The 19694-nt window shown below is 45.6% G+C and overlaps 1 protein-coding gene across 6 annotated transcripts in view; it reads left to right on the forward strand.

Moving 5' to 3' along the window:
• Dap160 (dynamin associated protein 160) overlaps window positions 1–19694 on the forward strand; it is an 84672-nt gene that overhangs the window by 22329 nt on the left and 42649 nt on the right. For 3 of the 6 annotated variants that reach the window (XM_077630862.1, XM_077630863.1, XM_077630864.1), the window contains exons 15-25: window positions 913–1037; window positions 3066–3274; window positions 6519–6669; window positions 8818–8964; window positions 9389–9450; window positions 11763–11827; window positions 12635–12822; window positions 14477–14575; window positions 15980–16021; window positions 16712–16858; window positions 17286–17412. In XM_077630862.1, coding sequence (XP_077486988.1) covers window positions 913–1037; window positions 3066–3274; window positions 6519–6669; window positions 8818–8964; window positions 9389–9450; window positions 11763–11827; window positions 12635–12822; window positions 14477–14575; window positions 15980–16021; window positions 16712–16858; window positions 17286–17412 — 1362 coding nt within the window. The remainder of the gene's footprint in view (window positions 1–912; window positions 1038–3065; window positions 3275–6518; window positions 6670–8817; window positions 8965–9388; window positions 9451–11762; window positions 11828–12634; window positions 12823–14476; window positions 14576–15979; window positions 16022–16711; window positions 16859–17285; window positions 17413–19694) is intronic. The other 3 variants (XM_077630865.1, XM_077630866.1, XM_077630867.1) reach the window with 1 other exon arrangement.

A 19694-nucleotide genomic window follows, 5' to 3' on the forward strand; every position in this document is an offset into this window, starting at 1 on the left:
CCGTTGTTTTCGGTGCCCTGGTGAATGTTTGTTGAAGTCTTAAGATGTGAGGTTGGAAACGCCATGCCAGGCGAAAATTTGGCTCCCTTACACCACAGCCTCTTCAGTGTGACGCAGCACCTTGTGACAGGTGAAGTGCATGCACAGACTGTCTGGCACACCAGCACTTATGAAATTTACAAGCTGGCAAGCCAACGCCGAGAGGGAGCATGCGGTGCATTCTGGGCAAACCTGTTTGGTGTGCCCTGTGTGTGTGCCCGACATGGAATGGACATGCTTTGTGTCAGTGCCAGTACATTAAGCGCACACCTAATGCCGGAACGTGTTGTCAGACAAGCGCTGTTGGAAGCACTGTTGGGTCTCACTTTGGCCAACACCGCCATCACTGTGTTGCGCATGGGTTACGTCTGCGTATAATTGTGCCTTAAGACATGTCCTCTTGTCGAAAAATTGGCTAGCAGACTGACGCTTCCCACCCTCTTATCCTGTGCTCATTTTGTTCTTTCAAGAATCCTGCACTCTCTCTGTCGTGGACGTACAACGTGCATGTCATGCAGGCTTGAATGAAGGACACTGTCTCCCCGTGGCACCATAAGCTGCAGTCATAAACTTGAATTATTTAGACTTGGCATTCAGCAAATATCTTAAGAGCAAAGCTAATTGAACCAAAGACAGTTTTGGTGCTGAATTTGCAATCTCTTTGTGCCCAGTATTGACAGTTGCAATAAATATTCTTATATTGGGCCAGATGGTGCTATGCTGCGAGCATAGCATGGCATTTTAATGTTAAGCCTGCACACGCCTTTCCAAGATGAGCAGTTCTTTTGTCAAGACCGTAGAACTGAGATTGACTCAAACTTTCATTTTCAAAGTAGTTGCAAGGAAATTCTGTGGCACTCATCCCTGTTTCAGGAGAAAGCACACAGCCTGCATCATCTGTCACCTCGTCCACTGGCCTTGTAAAATACAGAGCACTGTATGCTTTTGAAGCGCGAAATGCTGATGAGCTGTCCATAATGCCGGGAGACATTATCATGGTAAGTGAAGCAAGCAGCATTTTTTTCTTGCTGCTGCTTTTGTTTAAAGTAGTGGTGTTTTGTATGTCCGTTGCCTGTGCAACAACTCGCATAGTTAGTGGCATTAGCTGTTTCGAGTCTTGGAGTTCAAAAGGGATTTCCAGGCTCTTGCAAGCAATTTAAAGGGGGACAGGGCTCTTCGCAGCTGAAAAATCAATAAAAAAAAGATAGGATTTTTTATCTTTTCATTTTTGTGATCTTGAGGTCTTTCCGCAGCTATCCACGAATTTTCGTTGAACAACACTACCCAATTCATGTGTTACAATGTTTCAAAGAAGTGAATCTGCATGCACGACCCTTTAAATCGAGGTCAAACTGCACTGCACTTGTATCGCCCTCAGTTAGAAAAATATGCGCTCTGCCGGCTTCATTTTGGTTTCGTTGGCATCCCCTTTGCAACGTAACTGAGACAGGACTTCCTTGTTGAATAATTTTTCCGAACGCTATGTACCCTCAAGCATGTAGCTTGTGATGACATGTGAATCTCCAATATTTTGAATAATTTGTTAATGGTCTCTAAATCTGCATGGCAGTTTCCTGAAAGTAGAAGACGGCTGCTGCTGCCCTAGTTCAGTTGGGAGAGCACTGCACGTGGCATGCGGATGTCGTGGGTTCGGATCCCACTGGCAGCATGGAGTTGTTTTTCTTCTACTTTCTTATCAATTTCTTTTCAACCATAAAGTGATCACACTACTAATTTCCCATTAATCGACACCACAAATTAAAAATTAAAAAAGATCATTCTTTTGTGCTTTCCTAGTTTCCATGACTGTTGGCTTACTTAATAAGTTTTCCCCTTAGTTCAAGTTTTCATGCTTTTGGTACATTTGAGAAGTGTGAATCTCTTTTCAGCCTAAATTGTCAGCTAGACCTTTTGTGATTTCTGAACAGCATTTACCAGTTCAATGGACCCTTTGCAAAGCTCTGGAAGTCAGCTTCTCTGCACAGTGAAAAAGCATTGCACCATGGTGGCCAAATCTATTTTGGGGGCAAAAATCAAGTGCAGCGCTGGAGACTTCTATTCTTAGAGTAATGCTGTGCACCCTTCCTGCACGCTTCTGTCACAGTAAAAGGATTGAACTTTTAATTGAAAATGTTTCAAAATGGGAACATATAAAACTGTATTTTTTTCTCTTGAAAATGCAGCTCTCCTAGAATTTCTTGTTTTTGCATACTCTATGATTATTGTGGAAGACTGCAAAGGTGTTTATAGAGCCCTTTCACAAGAAAATAAAAATGTTGCAATCAACAAAGCAAATGTAATTAAAATGGTTGGTGCTTTGTGAAGAAAAAATATAGAACTTAAAGCCTGTCTACTGGCAGTGCATTTTATGCCTATGTTCCTTCCTTGGAACACTAGTGTTTGGCATAGCAAAATTCAAAGAGAGGTGATATTCTTATCTTAGAGTCACCCACATTATGCCAGCTTGCATAAATGCTGTCCCATTCTGTTTATGAAATGTGTGGGCACAGATTTATATATGTCATTGGGCAGCACATACGTGGACAGTGTCCCAAGCGCACACTACATATCTTGGACCCGCCACCTTGTAGATTAATGTGCATTGTGCCACAGTGCTCTTGGGTCTTAGCTGCGCTTGCACCATAAAAATTCATTATCGTTAGCATAAGGCTTGGAATAGATGTTTTCAGTGCTGCACTTAACTTCCTGCCTTATGATGGGGGGCACCATGGTTAAGGGGTTTTGCTATGCAGGAAAGCTGGGTTATAGAGTTTTGCAAGAGGTCTGTTTACACATTTCACACTTTTCTTCATCGGTGAGCTTGCTTTCTGCACGTGAAGTCGAATGCCATCATGTGGCTGCTTTACCCTTGTGTGCCATTATTTACCTGACCAGCTTGATTGCACCCCCCATAAGAAATTACATATTGGCCATTGTGAGCTCCTTTGTATGCATGCATTTAACTGCATGGGCTTGACATGCAGCTTCATTTTTTATATTGTATTTTTCCTTTGTGCTGCCTCCAGGTTCAGGAGAACCAGCACGGGGAACCAGGTTGGCTCGGGGGAGAGCTGCAGGGCAAGACAGGCTGGTTTCCAGAGTCATATGTGGAGAAGGTGGTCACTACGCCACCTGTCAGTGGCTTCCCCTTGGACAATGGGGGAACGGCTGCTGCCGTTGCAAATGCAGCCGAGACCGTGCACATTGTGGGAACCGAGATGAAGATGACCCTGGAGTGAGTGCCCGCTTCCTGTGGTCCTTGCAGGCTTGGTTTTGGTTGTAGTGGCAGTTGAAGGGATTGTGGCAAGTTATGACCAAGATTTAACCACACATGGGCGCTGTGCTGATATCAGACAGAAATCACTTAACGATTGTTAGCATTGTAATTTGCACTGCGCATGTCTTACACCCTTTTCTTTGTACCTGACTTTTTTTGCACTGCCATCTTGCATTCAAATACGTCGTTACTTACTGTGTATTTGCATTAATGAAAACGCACAGGGAAATTGCATAGAGTAAGCTTTGTCCACGTAGCAAGAGTTCATAGCAGGATGAAGTCTTTTCATTGCAAAGAGCCCTCTAGAATACAGTGAGCATTTGAAGGGCTACTTACCAGCTGATAGCATCCAGTGGACAGAGTGGCAATTGTCTGCATTTGTCATTTTAAGATACTCAGTTTTAACCGGAAGGCATTTTTCCATAAAAACCCGCATATAATACATACCTGCATATACAGTAAAACCTCGTTAATTCGAAATCGCTTAATTCGAACTTCCGGTTAATTCGAACTGACGGCCGGGTCCCGGCAAAGCCCTGTGTATTTCAATGGGTCAAAACTCCCGATAATTCGAATATGCCGGTATCCACGTCGGTTAATTCGAACTAGGCGCCGATGGCTGGCATTGCTCCTCGCATATAGAAGTCACCTCGTAGCAAATACAATGCGCTGAAAATTTTAAAAAATGCAGAATGATGAGAAAAAAAATAAGCCAGCACGCATGTCAGCACGCACGAGGTGAGACGTGAATTTCGTTGCCCGAACCAACCCTCCGGTGCATGTCGTAGCAGCAGGTCAACTAAAGGACTACCTTGCCGATTACTCGCTCAGCGATGTGTTCAATGCAGATGAAACCGCGCTTTATTTTAAGTTGCTGCCGAACAAGACTGTCAGTTACAAAGGCGACACGTGTTCAGGCGGGAAGAGAAGCAAGGAAAGAGACGGTGTTGGTGTGCGCAAACGCGACTGGCACGGAACGGTGCCGCTTGCTAGTTATAGGCAAAGCAGCGAAGCCTCGCTGCTTTAAAGGGCTAAAAACTCTTCCTGTTGATTATACTTTGAACAGAAAGTCGTGGATGACGCGAGCAATTTTCACGGATTGGCTGCGCACACTCGACAGGAAGTTCGCGGCACAGAACAAGAATGTTCTGTTGTTCGTCGACAACTGTTCAGCCCATTGCGACATCAGCGGACTGAAGGCGATTCGTCTGGCATTTCTGCCGAAAAACACTACGGCTGTGCTGCAGCCTATGGACTTTGGGGTTATTAAAAACCTCAAAACACTGTACAGGCGCCACCTCCTAGAGCAGATTCTTGTGTGTATGGACAGCGGCAAATCGTACGACGTCAATCTCCTCGGAGTCTGCCACATGCTGGCAACATCGTGGAATGCTGTCAAGGCGGACACAGTCGCGAACTGTTATCGAAAGTGCGGCTTCATTGAAGGCCCAGAAGCCTGCAGCACGGCAGAGCTGGATGCTCAGTGTGATGACTCCGTCGCGCTGCACCCTGCCTACGCTGCTTTATCGGAGGGTGTTGACTTCCAGAGCTTCGTAGACGTTGACAGCGGCGTGGAGACATCGGGGCCGTTAAGCGATGCCGAGATTATTGAAGCGGCCTGCGGTGACCAGATGCCGCACAACTCCGGCGCGGCGAGCACAGCTGACAGCGACAACGAGTCCGACAGAGGCGACGATCCATTGCCACCCCCAAGTGCATGTGAAACAGCGTCAGCACTCGATCTGGCTGCGCGCTACTTCTCCGCCGATGTTAATTCGGACGCTGCGTTGGAGCTGTTGGGCAAGTTGCAGACGATGCTTGTCGAGTCACGGCAAAGAAAACGAAAACAAATGCGCATCACCGATTATTTTTCTCTTTGATATGCTTTGCCAATCTGCTGTTAATAAACATGTTTTTGAAGCATAGTGTCACATTTAATCATTAAGCTTGCTGCTTACGTGAATGCATTTTGATGTTAGCTCCAACCGCATAAACAAATTAACTTTATTTCCTTCGACATTCGGGCTCTATGATTTTAATTCGCGCAATCGGCCGCCGCAAATGTGTAGTAGCGCGTAGTAAGAGATAACGATCTCAGATATGCCTGTTTTAGCTTCAGCCCGTGCTGCCGGGCGTGATGGCCGCTTTTTTTAGTGCCCGCTTGTTAATTCAAACTCCGCTTAATTCGAACAATTTTCCGGTCCCCCTCGAGTTCGAATTAACGAGGTTTTACTGTATTACGAAGTGTAATTTGGGGGTAGCAAAAACAGAAAAAGAGTTTTCATTTACGTATATGTTAGTAAGGAAAGGCAGTCGGCTCAAAGACGTTCTGGAAGTCGTGGAAGCCGAACGTCCTCTGACTATTTTTGCGCTACGGCGAGCTGGATACAATGCGCATAGCACGGGTGCCAAATATCTGGCAGGTACATATCTGGGCATCACGCTAGTGCCTACTTGTGTCCTGTACCACGAGAATGCGCAGACCGGTTCCGCCATACGCACAGGCGCGCCTGCTTCGGAAATGCCCTTAGTCAGAGCTTTAGTGACTGTTGTCGTTGAGTGTGGTCTTTCGAGAGGCTCTTGTCAGAGATAGCTTTCCATAGAAGCGTCTTTGGTACCGTCAACCGCGTTTGATATCCCACATTTCTTGAAATCGCTACCGGCATTCTCCTCGGGGATGCTGGCCAAAGTGTCATCAATCCAACTGCACAGCATGGCTGGAGAGGCCAGTGTCCGGCGGCAGTCACTGCAGGCTCTCCATACCTCATCCAGACCACGTAGCAGCTCTTGCGTAGATGCCACCATTAGATAGTGCCTCTTCTTGCTGGAAGTGTGATGGTGATGGCGCTCGATAGTAACGCGACAGGAACTGCAGATTTTGGCCAAAGATATGTTGGATCTGCATATAGTAATAGAGGAGGAAATTTTACGTGCTAGAATCTGGAAAAAAAACCTCACATTATGTGCAGGTTTTTATGGTAAATATGCAGTGTGAAATATGACATGTTGTCTACTCTGCTGCTGTTCCCGTAGCACGCCACAGTGCAGAGAACCTGTATTCCACTATTCCACCTGTTTCATATGCAGTGTTTCATATGAAATGTCCCTTAGTCACATTATTATGCTCTCTCACCAATGTTTTATGTTTACTGCCTTCGTGGTCTCCATCCTGAGTTGCGCTTCCTGGAATTTCTGCCTGTAGAGGAATTTCCGAGGCCCCGGAGAATGGTCGCGAGCCGGCACTAGACGAGGTGCCTGTGCCCGATGTTCTGCAGCCCTCGGAGAACTCCTGCTTTACCCAGCTGCCTCGAGGTGCCCCCAGTGTGGACACCACCTCTCCTGTGCCCGGCGAAGTGAGCTCGGACTTCATGGATTTGCTTCGCATGTTCAGTACACTCCTACTGCTCCACGTTTGTGTTTGGCAGGACCAGTTCTGGCATTGGCATTCGCCTCTATTTTGGTGGACAGCTAGCAATGCTCACATCATGGGTGCAGACGGACATAAATGCAGAGTAAAAAATTACTTTCGGCTACTGAGCAAAATTACTTTGTTCTCCACCTGCCGCAATGGCTGCGGCATTCGGCGACTGAGCCCAAGGTCGCGGGATCGAATGCCAGCTACGGTGGCCACATTTCGATAAAGGCGAAATGCAAAAGAGCCTGTGTGCTGTGTGGTGACATTGCGGATTAATCTGGAGCTCTCCACTATACACTTTGGGGCACACGCAAGCAGCACGTACGCATAGGAAGTGTCCATGGAGTTGGGGCTTTGTCTTCGCACGCGCCACGGTGCCATCCTGGAGTAGGTACACTGATCTGAAACCACCTGAAGCAAGGACTTCAAAAACGTTATTCGCTCGAGACAAATAGTTTGAGGTTTCAAATACCGAACATGTGGATCAAATCGCATATCGAATACTCTGCTATTTGACTGAATATTCGAAATTGTCAAATATTCGCACCACCCTAGTTTTCTGCAAATAATTTCAAAGCGAATATTTTGAATACTTTTGGTGCAGAAAAAAAAAAATTTAATGGCACAGTAGGCATTTTCAAACTCATATTTTTTCTACACACCAGGTCACTACATGAAACAAAGAGTGCATGCGAGACTTGTCAAACTCGTGAAGCTGTGTCGACTTTCTGCAGAAATGGCCGTCAGAAATTGGGGGAGTTGACCTGCATGTGTAGCTGCCATATTTGTGGGGTGTGGGACCTCTAACTGCTGCTTTTAAGTAATGACTTCATGGAGGCATACACACCGCGTGCCTGTTCTCTCGGTGCCACCCTGCATCAGGCATCTGAAAGGGGCACTTGTGCTAGCTCCCTCTCGTGCTCATGCCGCTGCGCTTGATTAGCTTAATTCATGCAGAGAAGAGCAGCTGCAGTCAGCTCAGACTCTTCCACGGAAGTCAAGGGAGGCACACCGCGTGTCCTCCAACTGATGGACACCGCCCTGCCAATTCCAGCGCGTGCTCAGGCAGGCACTTCGCAGGTACAGATCTGGGCACCACACTTTCGCATGTGCAGACCAGCTCCTGCATCCTGCATACAAGCGGGTGCAATGGCACGTGGCGCATGCTTGTAGCAGGTGCCCATGGAGTCGAGACTTTGGTTGCATGCATACTAAGGTGCCGTTACTGCGGAGGAGGTATGCTGATCTGAAACCACACAGAGGAAGCATTCCAGTAATGTTATTTGCTTCCGGTGACCACAGATTCGGGTTGAACCTAATATGAAATACTTTACTATTGGTACAAATATTCGTGATTAATCTAATGTCCGGACAGGCCTGAATATATCAAATGGTATATCAAATCTACAGCAAATTTGAATATGTCAAATTCAAAGGGGATCGCAAAATTTTTCGCTATATCGATGATTTGGTATATAAAGATAAGCATTAGATAAGTTTATCGGTAATCTAGAAGCAAGAATACATTGCAGCCAGGCTAGTGACGTGCTTCTTGCAGCGATGTGCTGCCCACTGGCGAGCAGTGCGGCTTTGGTTGGGTTAGCCTCACCGCACAACAGCGTTGTGGCATTAAAGATGTGTACAGTAGACCAAAAGCCCCCCTTAAGCACACCCCACATTCACATCATCACGCGATTTCACAGCATTAGGGCTGCCAGCAGGTGGCCAAGGCTGCGTATCCAGCCCATCTCGGTGAGCGAAAAGTGATCAAACAGCACCATTGGGCGAAGTGCCGTGTGCAGAGATACGGTGCGCCATTTAATATATTGGATGACTGGTGAAACTGAAGCTTGAAAGAGTGCAAATTTTTGCAGATCTTCGAGGGGATAATCTTTGTGTCCAGTATAATGATAGTGATTCGAAATATCCAGGCTCATTATATTCGGCCTCCATTGTAAACGGGATGGGCACTGCATTCAGTTTCTTAAACTTGTTCATATGCAAGGCAACATAGTGTACCGAACCCGACAGAGTGCACGCGCTCTCATGCTGACTCGCTTTGCGCATTGTTTCATACCATTCTCAGGGGCAGGCTGCTCCACAAGGCCTGCAGGCACAGGCGTTGTTTCCCTGGCGAGCGAAGAAGGAGAACCACCTTACCTTCAACAAGGGCGATGTCATCGCAGTCAAAGAGCAGCAGGACATGTGGTGGTACGGGGAGTTTCAGGGAAAGGCAAGTGTCTCAGAACTCAGTCGTGAAGGTTTGCCCTCATGCAGACTGTGAGGCCTTCTGAATGTGTGCCTTTCTGGAAACCCTTCCCCCACATTGTTAACTGTTCAACTTGCACAATATTTTGCCTCTGCAAACTGTTCTCTTTTATAGCCGATTACTTAACTGGCATTTCTTACAGTGATGCATAATTGAATTGTTTGCTGATTTCTTTTTCTATTAGTAAAAAGCTTGGTTTCAAATTTGTGATTTTCTTTTAATTTTTGGCTCCTTTACTGACTTTTCTTTGGTCTCGTGTTGTAACTTTAATTTCTTTTGAGATTAATGCTTTATTACAGTGCTGTGAGCATTTTTTCTGCATGTAAAAAACTACCTCACAATGTTTGGCATTTACTTTCTCAAGTGCTCTGTCTCATGCACCTTTTAGGTGGGGTGGTTTCCGAAGTCTTATGTGAGGCTCATATCTGGCCCCATGAAGACATTCAACAAGTAAGTACAATAAAGTAAATTCGATCAGCTGTGGTTTTTGGTTGTGGTTAAAGCAGAAGTGGGCACACCCCTCCCTTTTTGGGGTAGCATTTGATGTGGTGCACTGTACTCAGCATCCCTCAAGAGAAAAGTATACAACAGCTGTATCTTGCCGGTACTTACCCATGGAGCAGAAACATGGAGGCTAACGAAAAGGGTTTAGCTTAATTAATGAAGGACAACAGACGAGAGCTATGGAAAGAAAAATGGTGTGTGTAACATTAAGGGACCGGAAGTGGGCAGAGTCGGTGAGGGAACAAACTCAGGTTAATGACATCCTAGTCAAAATCGGGAGGATGAAGTCGACTTGGGCAGAGCATGTAATGCGAGGGCAAGACAACAGGTGGTCCTTTTAAAGTTGCTCTGAAACACCTTCTAAGGAAAGTACATCAACCCGCTTAATCACTGCATTGTGTTGTCATGAAAACCTGAGCCCCAAAAATACTTATACACGCAGCAGAGGACCCACAATCGCGCGAAAGTTGACGAGCCCTTCCCAGCGACTTTTTCATCTTTTTCATGCTCGCACCCTCCTCCGTCGCTCGCATCTACGTATACATGTTGAGCGGTGGCCACTGGTTAGATTCTTTAAGGCGTCAGGCAGCTACCAAGGCCGCGGCCAATTAGCCGTATGGCTCCGGCGGGTCACGAAGCTTTGCTGTAGTAGGATAGAAAGTTTTTCAGTTTCTTTTATATGTGTTTCCTCCTAAATAAAATTTTAGTTGCGAGGCAGCGCTTGTGTTGTGCACCTCTTCTTCGTTCGGCGTCTCTGTTCGCGCTGTATTTTTCCTCTAAAATGAAGACGAAGCTTTGCCCCCGGAGATGGGGCCGGCGGAGAAGCGCCGACCTTCCAGCGTGAGAAAAGTGATGAGAGGAGAGGGAAAAGCGTGAAGACACTGAAATTCAAATTTTGACTGCAGATAACTCGGCTTCTAAAAAGCGCATTAGAAAATTCCTTGCTGGACAGTATTCATGAAGAGGCGTGCTTTAACATCCCAGCCATACTGCAACTTTATTAGAGTGCCTTTCAGAGCCCGTTTAATGGTAACGGAGTGGATACCAAGAGAAGGCAAGCGTACAGGGGCGGCAGAAAGTTCGGTGGGTGGATGAGATTAAGAAGTTTTCGGGGATATGGCGGCCGCAGCTGGCATAGGACAGGGTTAAGTGGAGAGACATAAGAGAGATCTTTGCCTTGTAGTGGGCGTAGTCAGCATGAGGATGATGCTGACTGCCGTACAGTCTAATCCTGCTGCAACGAAATTCATGGGGCCCGCGAAAATATTGTTGATAGAAACTCCGTTATGAACAACATTTTTTTTAAATCTGTAGCTTCAGTGTCTCACCATATCGAAATCACCACCATGGAGCAATTTTCGTGGTTCTCGGGAAATCTCAAACTGCTGCTAGAGATCGTATTGAGGGAAAGCCACCCGAAGGCATTTCGGTGTCGACAAGGTGCACATGTGCTCGTGTGACGTGCACATCAGAATCGATGGATGCGATGCTTGGGACACCCATCAAGCAACGGGCAACCTACAGTGACGTGCCAACCGCTAGCGCGCTGGGGGCGAGCGGATTGGGTGCGCACCATTAGCTCATTGTAGCTAGGCCTAACGTACTCTGCTTTGAAGCTGCTGTGTAAGCACTTTGCCACCGCTTATCATAAATGATCTAACATTGTTACGTGTTACTGCCGGCACAGTAACTACACGTTGAAATGAACTTACAACTGATTTCTGTTCACGGCTTTGCCAGCAAAGCAAGCGAAAAAGTGGGCATGCCAAAAGCCACCTTGCACCAGTGGCCTCGGGTCGCATGCGCGGGGTCTGAGCTTTCAGCAGGCAGCCATGTGCAGGAATGCATGCACACGTCTGCAAAATAATAATCGATTCTGCTGAGAATGTCAGCAGCGTCACCGAAAGTGCAGAGTGACTTGGGAAGCTTTTTTTGGTGAAACCAAACAATATATTGAACTGTGCGTGCTCGTTTGGATGCACAAAAAAAAAAAGAAATTGGCTGCTTACATGTAAAAACTTTGTTGGAACTAAACTGCACTCTGAAAATTGTTCGTTGTGGACAAAATAATTGCACTGATTTATATGCTTTGCTTTTGGAAAATTGGAAATACTTCGTTGTGGCAGAAATTTCGCTGTAGTGGTGTTCATTGTAGCAGAGTTGAGCTGCAACTATCACATTATAAACTAAACAAAAATATTCTTACACTCCTTCTGCTAAGCGACGTTGAACTCGTTTTTTTTTTTTAATTATTTCAGCAACCAGGTCGCTGATTCGCAAGAATATGGTGACGTGCCTCCTGAACCTCCGTCTGACTTCCCAGGTCTGGTTTTAAATTCTCTTTGCCCACATTCAGTAGCACGTGTACAGGCTGTCATATCAAGTAGCAGCTACAGTTTTCTTGCCTTTTGTGCACTCCCTTGTGTTCTGTGCACACATTTTTTCAAGTTAATATGTCCCAGCTGGAGTGCCCGCGTGTTGGTGGAGGTGAAGTGTGCAAAGCTGCTCATTTGCTTTATAGTGGCAGTGCACATTCAAGAACCCCAGGTGGTTGAAATGAATCTGGACCTTTCCACCCTTCTTTCACCTGCCCATTCGCACTCGCTGTTTGGTTCAGGTGTCCAGCGAGAGTGAGACAGTTACTGCTCGTTACTAGTTGTTTTGAATATGGGATTTGATTTGCAGCATTTGTTGACAATAAAGTGCAAAATACAAAAACTAACCCCGAATTTCGGGAACATTTCACAAAAATTCCCAATTTTGGTGTGGGTGTTGTGAGTGCTAACTGCAGCTGTTTGTCAGATGCCTGTTGTATTTGGATGCAGTGCTTTGTTTAGTTTTTAAAATGCATATATAAGTTTAGCTGGTAGTATACACTTGAAACATGATCATGCATCACAGAAAAAGTTAGACATGTTGCTACAAGGTCGGTATGCTTTCATTTTACCCATGCTACTGCGTGAAGGTAGTTTGGTGAGTTCAGAAATAATCTGTAGATTATTGCAGCAAGAACAGGCAGCTCTTATATGTGTTACTGTATGACAAGCCACTCATTTGTCACAGTCATGGCTTGTGATATGCCATGTGGCCAGTCATGGTGCAGCATGGCCTGGTTGCTTTTCCCCTACAGTGGCAGCTGAGGAGAAGTACATTGCCCTATACGCCTACCAGTCTCAGGAGCCCGGTGACCTGAGCTTCAATGCCGGTGATGTGATCAGCGTGAGCAAGAAGGAAGGGGAGTGGTGGACAGGAACACTGGCTAGCCAGACGGGAATCTTCCCCAGCAACTATGTGCGCCCCTACGAGCCAGAGGTGAAGGTGAGATACTTGGGCCCGGAGCATTGCTGAGGGATGGCAGTTGTTGCTTGGGGTACTGCATTTGTAAGTGGGAATCACAGTGGCTGTTAACTGCCGTGAACGAGCTAAAGGCGTTGAGGAAATAATGTGCTGTGTATGACGCAAGTTATGTGGCATGGCAGAGGACGGTGGACTTCATAAAGTGAGAGAGATCGCCTTTCTCTTCTTTTGAATTACTTTTACACAATAACTGATGTTGCTTTTATTTTATTGAGTATGTATTGTTCAAAATGTTATTTAGGAACTGGGCTGCACCTCAAACATTGGAAAGTGCAAATTGGAGTTTCATTCTGTTGCCAGTGAGCGAGACATCTCCTCTTTTTGTTGTTAAAGGTGCACGAAGGAGGAATCTGAACTCGTCTTTTTACTGCGGGAACTCTACACGTTCCAGACATTCTTAAAAACTTCGAATTATTGTCCTGTGTGGCCGATTGTCCTAATTAAATTGGATTAAACGTCTCAGCTCCCGCCTTTTTCTTTTTTTAACTCAACAGGGTAGGTAGGAGGAGTCAACCAACGCGTCAGCCAGTCCCGTGGCGGCTTGCTGCTCTGCCATCGGCAGAGTGATAAATAAATCAGAGTCCACGTGTATCTTTATTTCCGTGGGCCTGATTTGCGGCTATATTGTCTGCTACTTAAACTGTGTATTCACAGAAATGGGACTGGCTGACGTGTTGGTTGACTCCTCGTACCGCGTTGAGTTAAAAAAAGGTGGGAGCCAGGACGCTTAATCCAATTTAATTAGGGCAATCGGGCGCACAGGACAATAATTCGAAGTTTCTAAGAATTCCTGGAACGTGTAGATAGAGTTGCCGGGGCAAAAAGACGAGTTCAGATTCCTTTTTAGGGGACCTTTAAGTGTACGGAGCAGACGTTGCACTAGTTAAAATAAATAAAATAGTATTAATTCCAATTAAGCGGACTTTTCTGCAAACAGTATTCTGCAGGTTTGTGGCTGAAGGCATTTGAGCATATTTTTGTTTGGAAAAAATTGGTACCTGTGTTACATGGTGACAGTGAATTAATGGCATTTTGGTAAACTTTTATCACATCTTCGGATCTCCAATGCATCAAAGTGGGCCAGAAATTTCCTACAGCCAAAGCTTTGTCAACTTATGGTAATTTGATTTGATGTAATGGCAAGACGAAGAGTGTTTTTAGCTTCGTTGCGCTTGCAGGAAGTCACGCAGTGGTTGTTTTTTTACTGCTTAATATAAACTGTCAATTTTCCTTCACGGGTAGATATATACTCGATCAGTGCACGAGATCATGCATCTGCCATATATGACAGCATGGGTAGTGTCATTCATCTCAACTTTTGGAGGATGTCAGGCTTGGAGCCTCATACCACACTTTGCGATACATTAGAAAATATTATAAACAGTTTTATTGGTCACTCAAGATAAAGTGAAGTTTCTCTTTTTCATCACACTGCGTTTTGAGCCCAGGGCCGCTGTGGCAGTTGTTAGATAGTGCCACCCATGTTACCAGATGTGGCAGTGCTCATTATGAGTGTGCTTCTGCAGTCTGCACTCGTGTGTTTATACTGGGCGTTGCCCCAAGGTACTTTTTCCACTTGGCATGGGCCATAGTGTTGCTGTCCTTTCCCTTGAAGGAGGAGGAGGAGAAAGCAGCGTCGGCTGCTGAGGAAATTCCTCCAAGCGCGACTTCCGCGCTGCCGACCAACGAAGAATTGGGCCTCACTGGAGTGGAGGTAGATCTCTTGGTTTTCTGAGCCCTGGCTTCTTCTTGATCAGCTGCCACTCACAACCCCGCTGCTGATGCTGCATTGCACGCTACTCGCCTTGCAGGAAGATCACCTCCGTGCTGTGTTTAGAGATGGGAAAAGCATTGCAAATTCCTTTCGAAAGCTTTTAAGACACCTTCATGGCACCCTTGTGGCACACTTGTTTCCTGCTTCTCTTTTGTTCACGTGCAGCAGGCCTCTGTTGGTATTGTTTGTGCGTGACCAAACTTTTTAGCAGTTGATTCAAATCAATTACCTATGATTATGGTGCACTTGTAACCTCTGTTTTCCAAACTTCTTTTTTGCATGTCATTAACCTGTGTACTGGGACATGTTGCCATTAATGCTTCTTTTGTCCACTCTGTACTCACCATTGTTTATTTGTACTTTTGGCCTTATAGTCTTGCTAGTGACTTTATTTTGTTGTAACGAAGTTTGTTCTTTGGAGTGTTGGTGCCAGCCTTATGGGGCATTTTTGCCCTTCTCTGGATTGGCCATCCTTTCTGGCCTTCCTTTCTTTATACTCTCTTAGATTCCTTTTTGTGACCAGTGTTTAAACTGCTCACTGGTTTATGTAAACTTTGCAGGCATTTTTTTTTTTGTCACAGAGTTGTCTGAAGTTAAATGATAGAAAACCATTGTATTTTGTTCTAAGCGTTATAAAATGTTTTCATTTTTGTTTGTTACTTCTGATAATAAATTGCTTTAAAGCAAGGTATCTCGTGGGTTCATGTCACTTGAGCAGCAAGTTGCCATAGGGTGGCACCGTAGTCACCATGCATGACAAGTTGGGTTGGTCTGTTCTGTTTGCCTTATTACCATTGCCATATTATTGTTGCTATTACTTCAGCTGCCCCCTACCCCCAATCCTTTTTTTCTTGTCCCACCCAATGACCTAGTGGAGTTATGACGCTTGGAACCAGAAAGTTGCCACATTTGCAGTCTATGTATTTGTCTTTCACAAAATGTGGCCTTCACCCTGGTATGGGTGGTGTTTAACCTTGTGTTAAAATGGTTAAATTTGTATTCACACAATACTTTTTATTCCACAACATTTTTATTCAACTGTATGAATAAACGTCATTTAGCTGTTTGAAAAACACTGCCACAGGCTCTGCTTTGACACCTGTACTGTCTGCTGCCCTGAGGATAACTTGCATTGGTGGACATAGATCTGGCCTGTTGACTGTGGGCAGCACGATTCTTTGTTCAATTACCCTTTGTGAATGTTGAGAGCATAGTACCTACACTTGTTTAGCCTGTCTCACCTTGGCTTGTCATAAACGCATCCACTTGGCGGTGTCCACGTGTCCTGAATGCAGGCATTTGTCGTTGTGCTGAGAGCTTTCCATTTTTTTTGTAATGTTGCAGCCGGCAAGGCCAGAGACACCACAAAGTGATGGGAAGATAAAGGTAAATTCCTGTCAAGTTTTTTTTTTTTTTACACTACTTGAAAAACATGCCTTTGTCAGCTGCTGTGAATCTTTCTTCACTTATATGATGAGTGAGCTGCTGATGCTTGTTTAGCATGATCATGTTTTATTTCTGCTCTTAGGTATGTTGCAGCCTTTGACAATTTACTGGAAAAAGAAATCCTTTGCTCAAATGGCGCCAGCAAAGCGCTGTATTTTTTGCTCACAAAAATTGCGTGCAAGTCAGCTAGTGATTTTTTTACATGCTTCATCTGCCTAATTCATTAACAAGCATTAATATAAATAAAATGGAGCTTTTGGCGATATTTAAGCTTTGAAGGCATGAGTTAAAGCCCATACACAGTTCATTTGGCTTGATTTTCACTTTTTACACTTTAATCCTTCAGAATAAAATCGTAGTTTACTTCATGACTGTTGGAAGTCCCCTTTGGACATTTCGAAAGGCTGGTTTATCAGAACAGGCACTCAAATTACATCATGCTTACCTTTGGGATGCTCTAGATAGAGTTGTACTCTTTAATTTGTAGACTAGGGAGCACCACTTGGATCTGTCCTTTGTCTGTCGTTGACCCAGTCTTTTTCATGCTGCTTATGCGACTCCATGGCGGTTACTGACCGACTAGCCCACGTCAAGGTTCTTACCGTGTGCTGCCTTTCCGCTGCCCTGCAGAACTCCAAGCTAACAAAGAAGCCAGAGATTGTGTCAGTCATAGCTCCATACAAGGCGACTGGTCCTGAGCAGCTGACTTTGGAGAAAGGACAGCTCATTCAAGTGCGGAAGAAGACTGACAGTGGCTGGTGGGAAGGAGAGCTTCAGGTGGGCACTGCACTTGCATGAAGTCTGTTGCTCCATGAAGTGCTCAAAAAGGACACCTTCCAAATGCTCACGGGTGTGCACTTAGCGAGACCAAAGCAAGCTTTGAAGCGGGTTTGGAAACTCTGTGCACATCTCTCCAAATGTGTTGTCCATAACTGTCGGCTTGAATAATGAAAAAGAAAGCTGTGTTGTTTGCACTTATTCTCTGTATGCATGAGGGTAGCAGTCCTCATCAACCAAAGTGCTTTGTTGTATTGTACTATAGCAAGTGGATAGTGTTTATTGATAACGTCTGTTTGCACTTGTTCCACCACAATTTGGCATCTGTGAGAAATGTCTATCGTTGGTTCATTGCCTTCAGTGGTGATGGCTGAAGGGCAAAAGTCAAAGGCAGCGTCACGTTTCCTTCTGCTCTCCACATGTGTAGGTCAAAGGAAAGAAGCGACAGACTGGCTGGTTCCCTGCTACTTACGTGAAAGTCCTAGGAGGAAGTGGGGCAAACAGCAGCCGGAACTCGCCCGTTCCGACAGCATTCGGCTCCAGCTCTCGTGGAGGTTAGTTGTGGTGGCAGTTCGTTTGTAGTAAACAGGAACTTCTGTGGCACTGCTGGCATCACTTGGCGCTCAATCAAATTGCAAATTATGTTCAAAGAAAGTGTGTGCCAGCCATATCCTCACCATCTTTTTTTGTCTCCCATATCTTTTAGCTGTGATGTTTTTCTTCTTTATGGTTCACTTGTGTGTGATCTGTTCCACGGAGGGCTTCATGAAGGAAATTTTGCACAAAACGAATTTTAGCAGCAGGGCAAGTTTAACGTGTGTACGCATTTCATTCACCGATGGCATATTACATATTACCCCTTTGGTCTGAACATGTTACAGTAAAGGCTCATTAATTCGAATTCCACGGGGACACAGTTCAAATTAACCAAAGTTCGAAATAACAAAAGTGCACTGCATATGGGGTTCACTGCAATCGGGAAGCAGCCAGGTAGTGAGATCACCCTATTTTATTGTTCTGAAATAATATTCAGTGGTCACCTTTTGCTCTTCTTTTTTTTTTTCCGGAAGGCAGCGGCCACCACCTTAATTCTGTCCAGCTGCATTTATTAGAGGACTTGCTGACATAGTGATTGGCAGAGCAGAGTGACAGCATGAGCGTCTGGCTGAAGCAAAGGTCCCGAGCATTCTGCCCTGTGCAAGCCCACTGCTTAGTCTTCCTTGCGAGAGCTTAGATGGTGGCGCTACAGCCCGAACTTATTGGAAGGCCTCTTCTTTGCCTTAAAAACTGCACACTGCACAAAACTGCACAAAATTTGCGCAGCGGAGAGCCATACCGGAGTTGCAAAGGCTGGAATATCGAGGAGCGTGCGACTTGACCCTCAGCTGCCGCCTTTTGGCCAAAACAGCACAACTTCCGAGACTCCCAAGTGTGATATTGCGAGTCGCGGAGGCTGCATGGCCATTAAGGTCGAAAAGCGAAAGTCACCAAGATGGTTGCATGTACGCTGCTCGATTTTCCAGCCTTCCGCCCCCGAGTCGCAAAATGCTAAGTGCGTTTTGGAAATATCCTGTTTCGATAATGCACCGCCATTGACTTCATGCATGGTTTCAACCTTCTTGTGAGGCGTTTTGGCTCGAAAATTACCGCACATGGACGATATTTCTTAATTACTACACCATGTGCACACCACCTAGTTTCACCACTATGGCTGCATGCAATCGCACATAATGTGACACGAACGGCACTGGGAAATCAAGACAAAGATGCGCAAACATCACCTAAAGCCCCACTTCGTTTCGCACAAGTCACGGTTCTGTGCACGACTGCGTGATTTCGGATTCGGAGTGCCGAGGTGCCGGAGTGGTCAGAGTCGCTGCGACATGCATAATTTTCTCTATCTCACCGCCGGTTGCATCATCTATCGCTCAACAACTAAAGCTATCACACCATGCTACTGCAGCCTTTCAACTCTATGAAAGTGCAGGCATGTACGGATCTTGGAGGTCATGGAGGTAGTTTTGTATTTGCAGTGCCGGAGACCCTGCCAGGCGCCCGCTTTTCTGTATCTCGCCGTTGGTCGTGTCATTTATCACACAACAAAAGCCACTGAAGTCTTCAAGATCAGCGTTTACAAGCAACAGCCGGCTACAAATCTCGCAGGTCATGCATAAGCGTGTGTCACAATGCTGCCCGCCAACACAGAGAGAGCCGCCCCGTCCCCGTTTATCCAGTCCTCGCTCCAATTTTACTGTCTCCACATCTGCCCCAAAGAAACGGAGCAGCCTCGTGGGGGCATTACTGCGTGCCTCCCCGGGCCTCCCCAGGCGTGGCGGGGCGTAGTTCGAATTATCGGTTGTGCAGCCCATTCACTTTTGAATTAATGGGCTACATTTTGTTTGCATAGACTCCAAAGGTGCCTGGACGGACCAAGTCGTACAGTTTGAATTAATAAGATTTGAATTAGCGAGCTTCCACTGAAAATGCTTCTCTCTGATGCCTTACATGCTTTACTGAAGTTGTAATTTGTTATGCCAGTCATAATCTCTGGCTTGTCTGTTGGTTCCTTTCACGGCCCACTGCATTATTTTCATACCTTTACACTATGTACGTTTACTGTGTTTGCATTTAGGGTGCCCTGTTCTCACTCTTCAGCTCTTTTGTCTCTGCATTTAAATATCATTGATATATTGAATTATTGCTTGTATCGAGCTGTCAGAATGTCGTCTTGAATATCGCATGCAGAAGTATAGCAGTGTTGTTTCTGTTTATTGAACTTCTGTTCAATGGAACATTTGATAAATTGAACCGTGTGCCACACCAGTGCAAGTGGCAC

Source organism: Amblyomma americanum, chromosome 7 (genome assembly GCF_052857255.1).
Source record: "Amblyomma americanum isolate KBUSLIRL-KWMA chromosome 7, ASM5285725v1, whole genome shotgun sequence".
NCBI classification, from domain to species: Eukaryota; Metazoa; Arthropoda; class Arachnida; order Ixodida; family Ixodidae; genus Amblyomma; species Amblyomma americanum.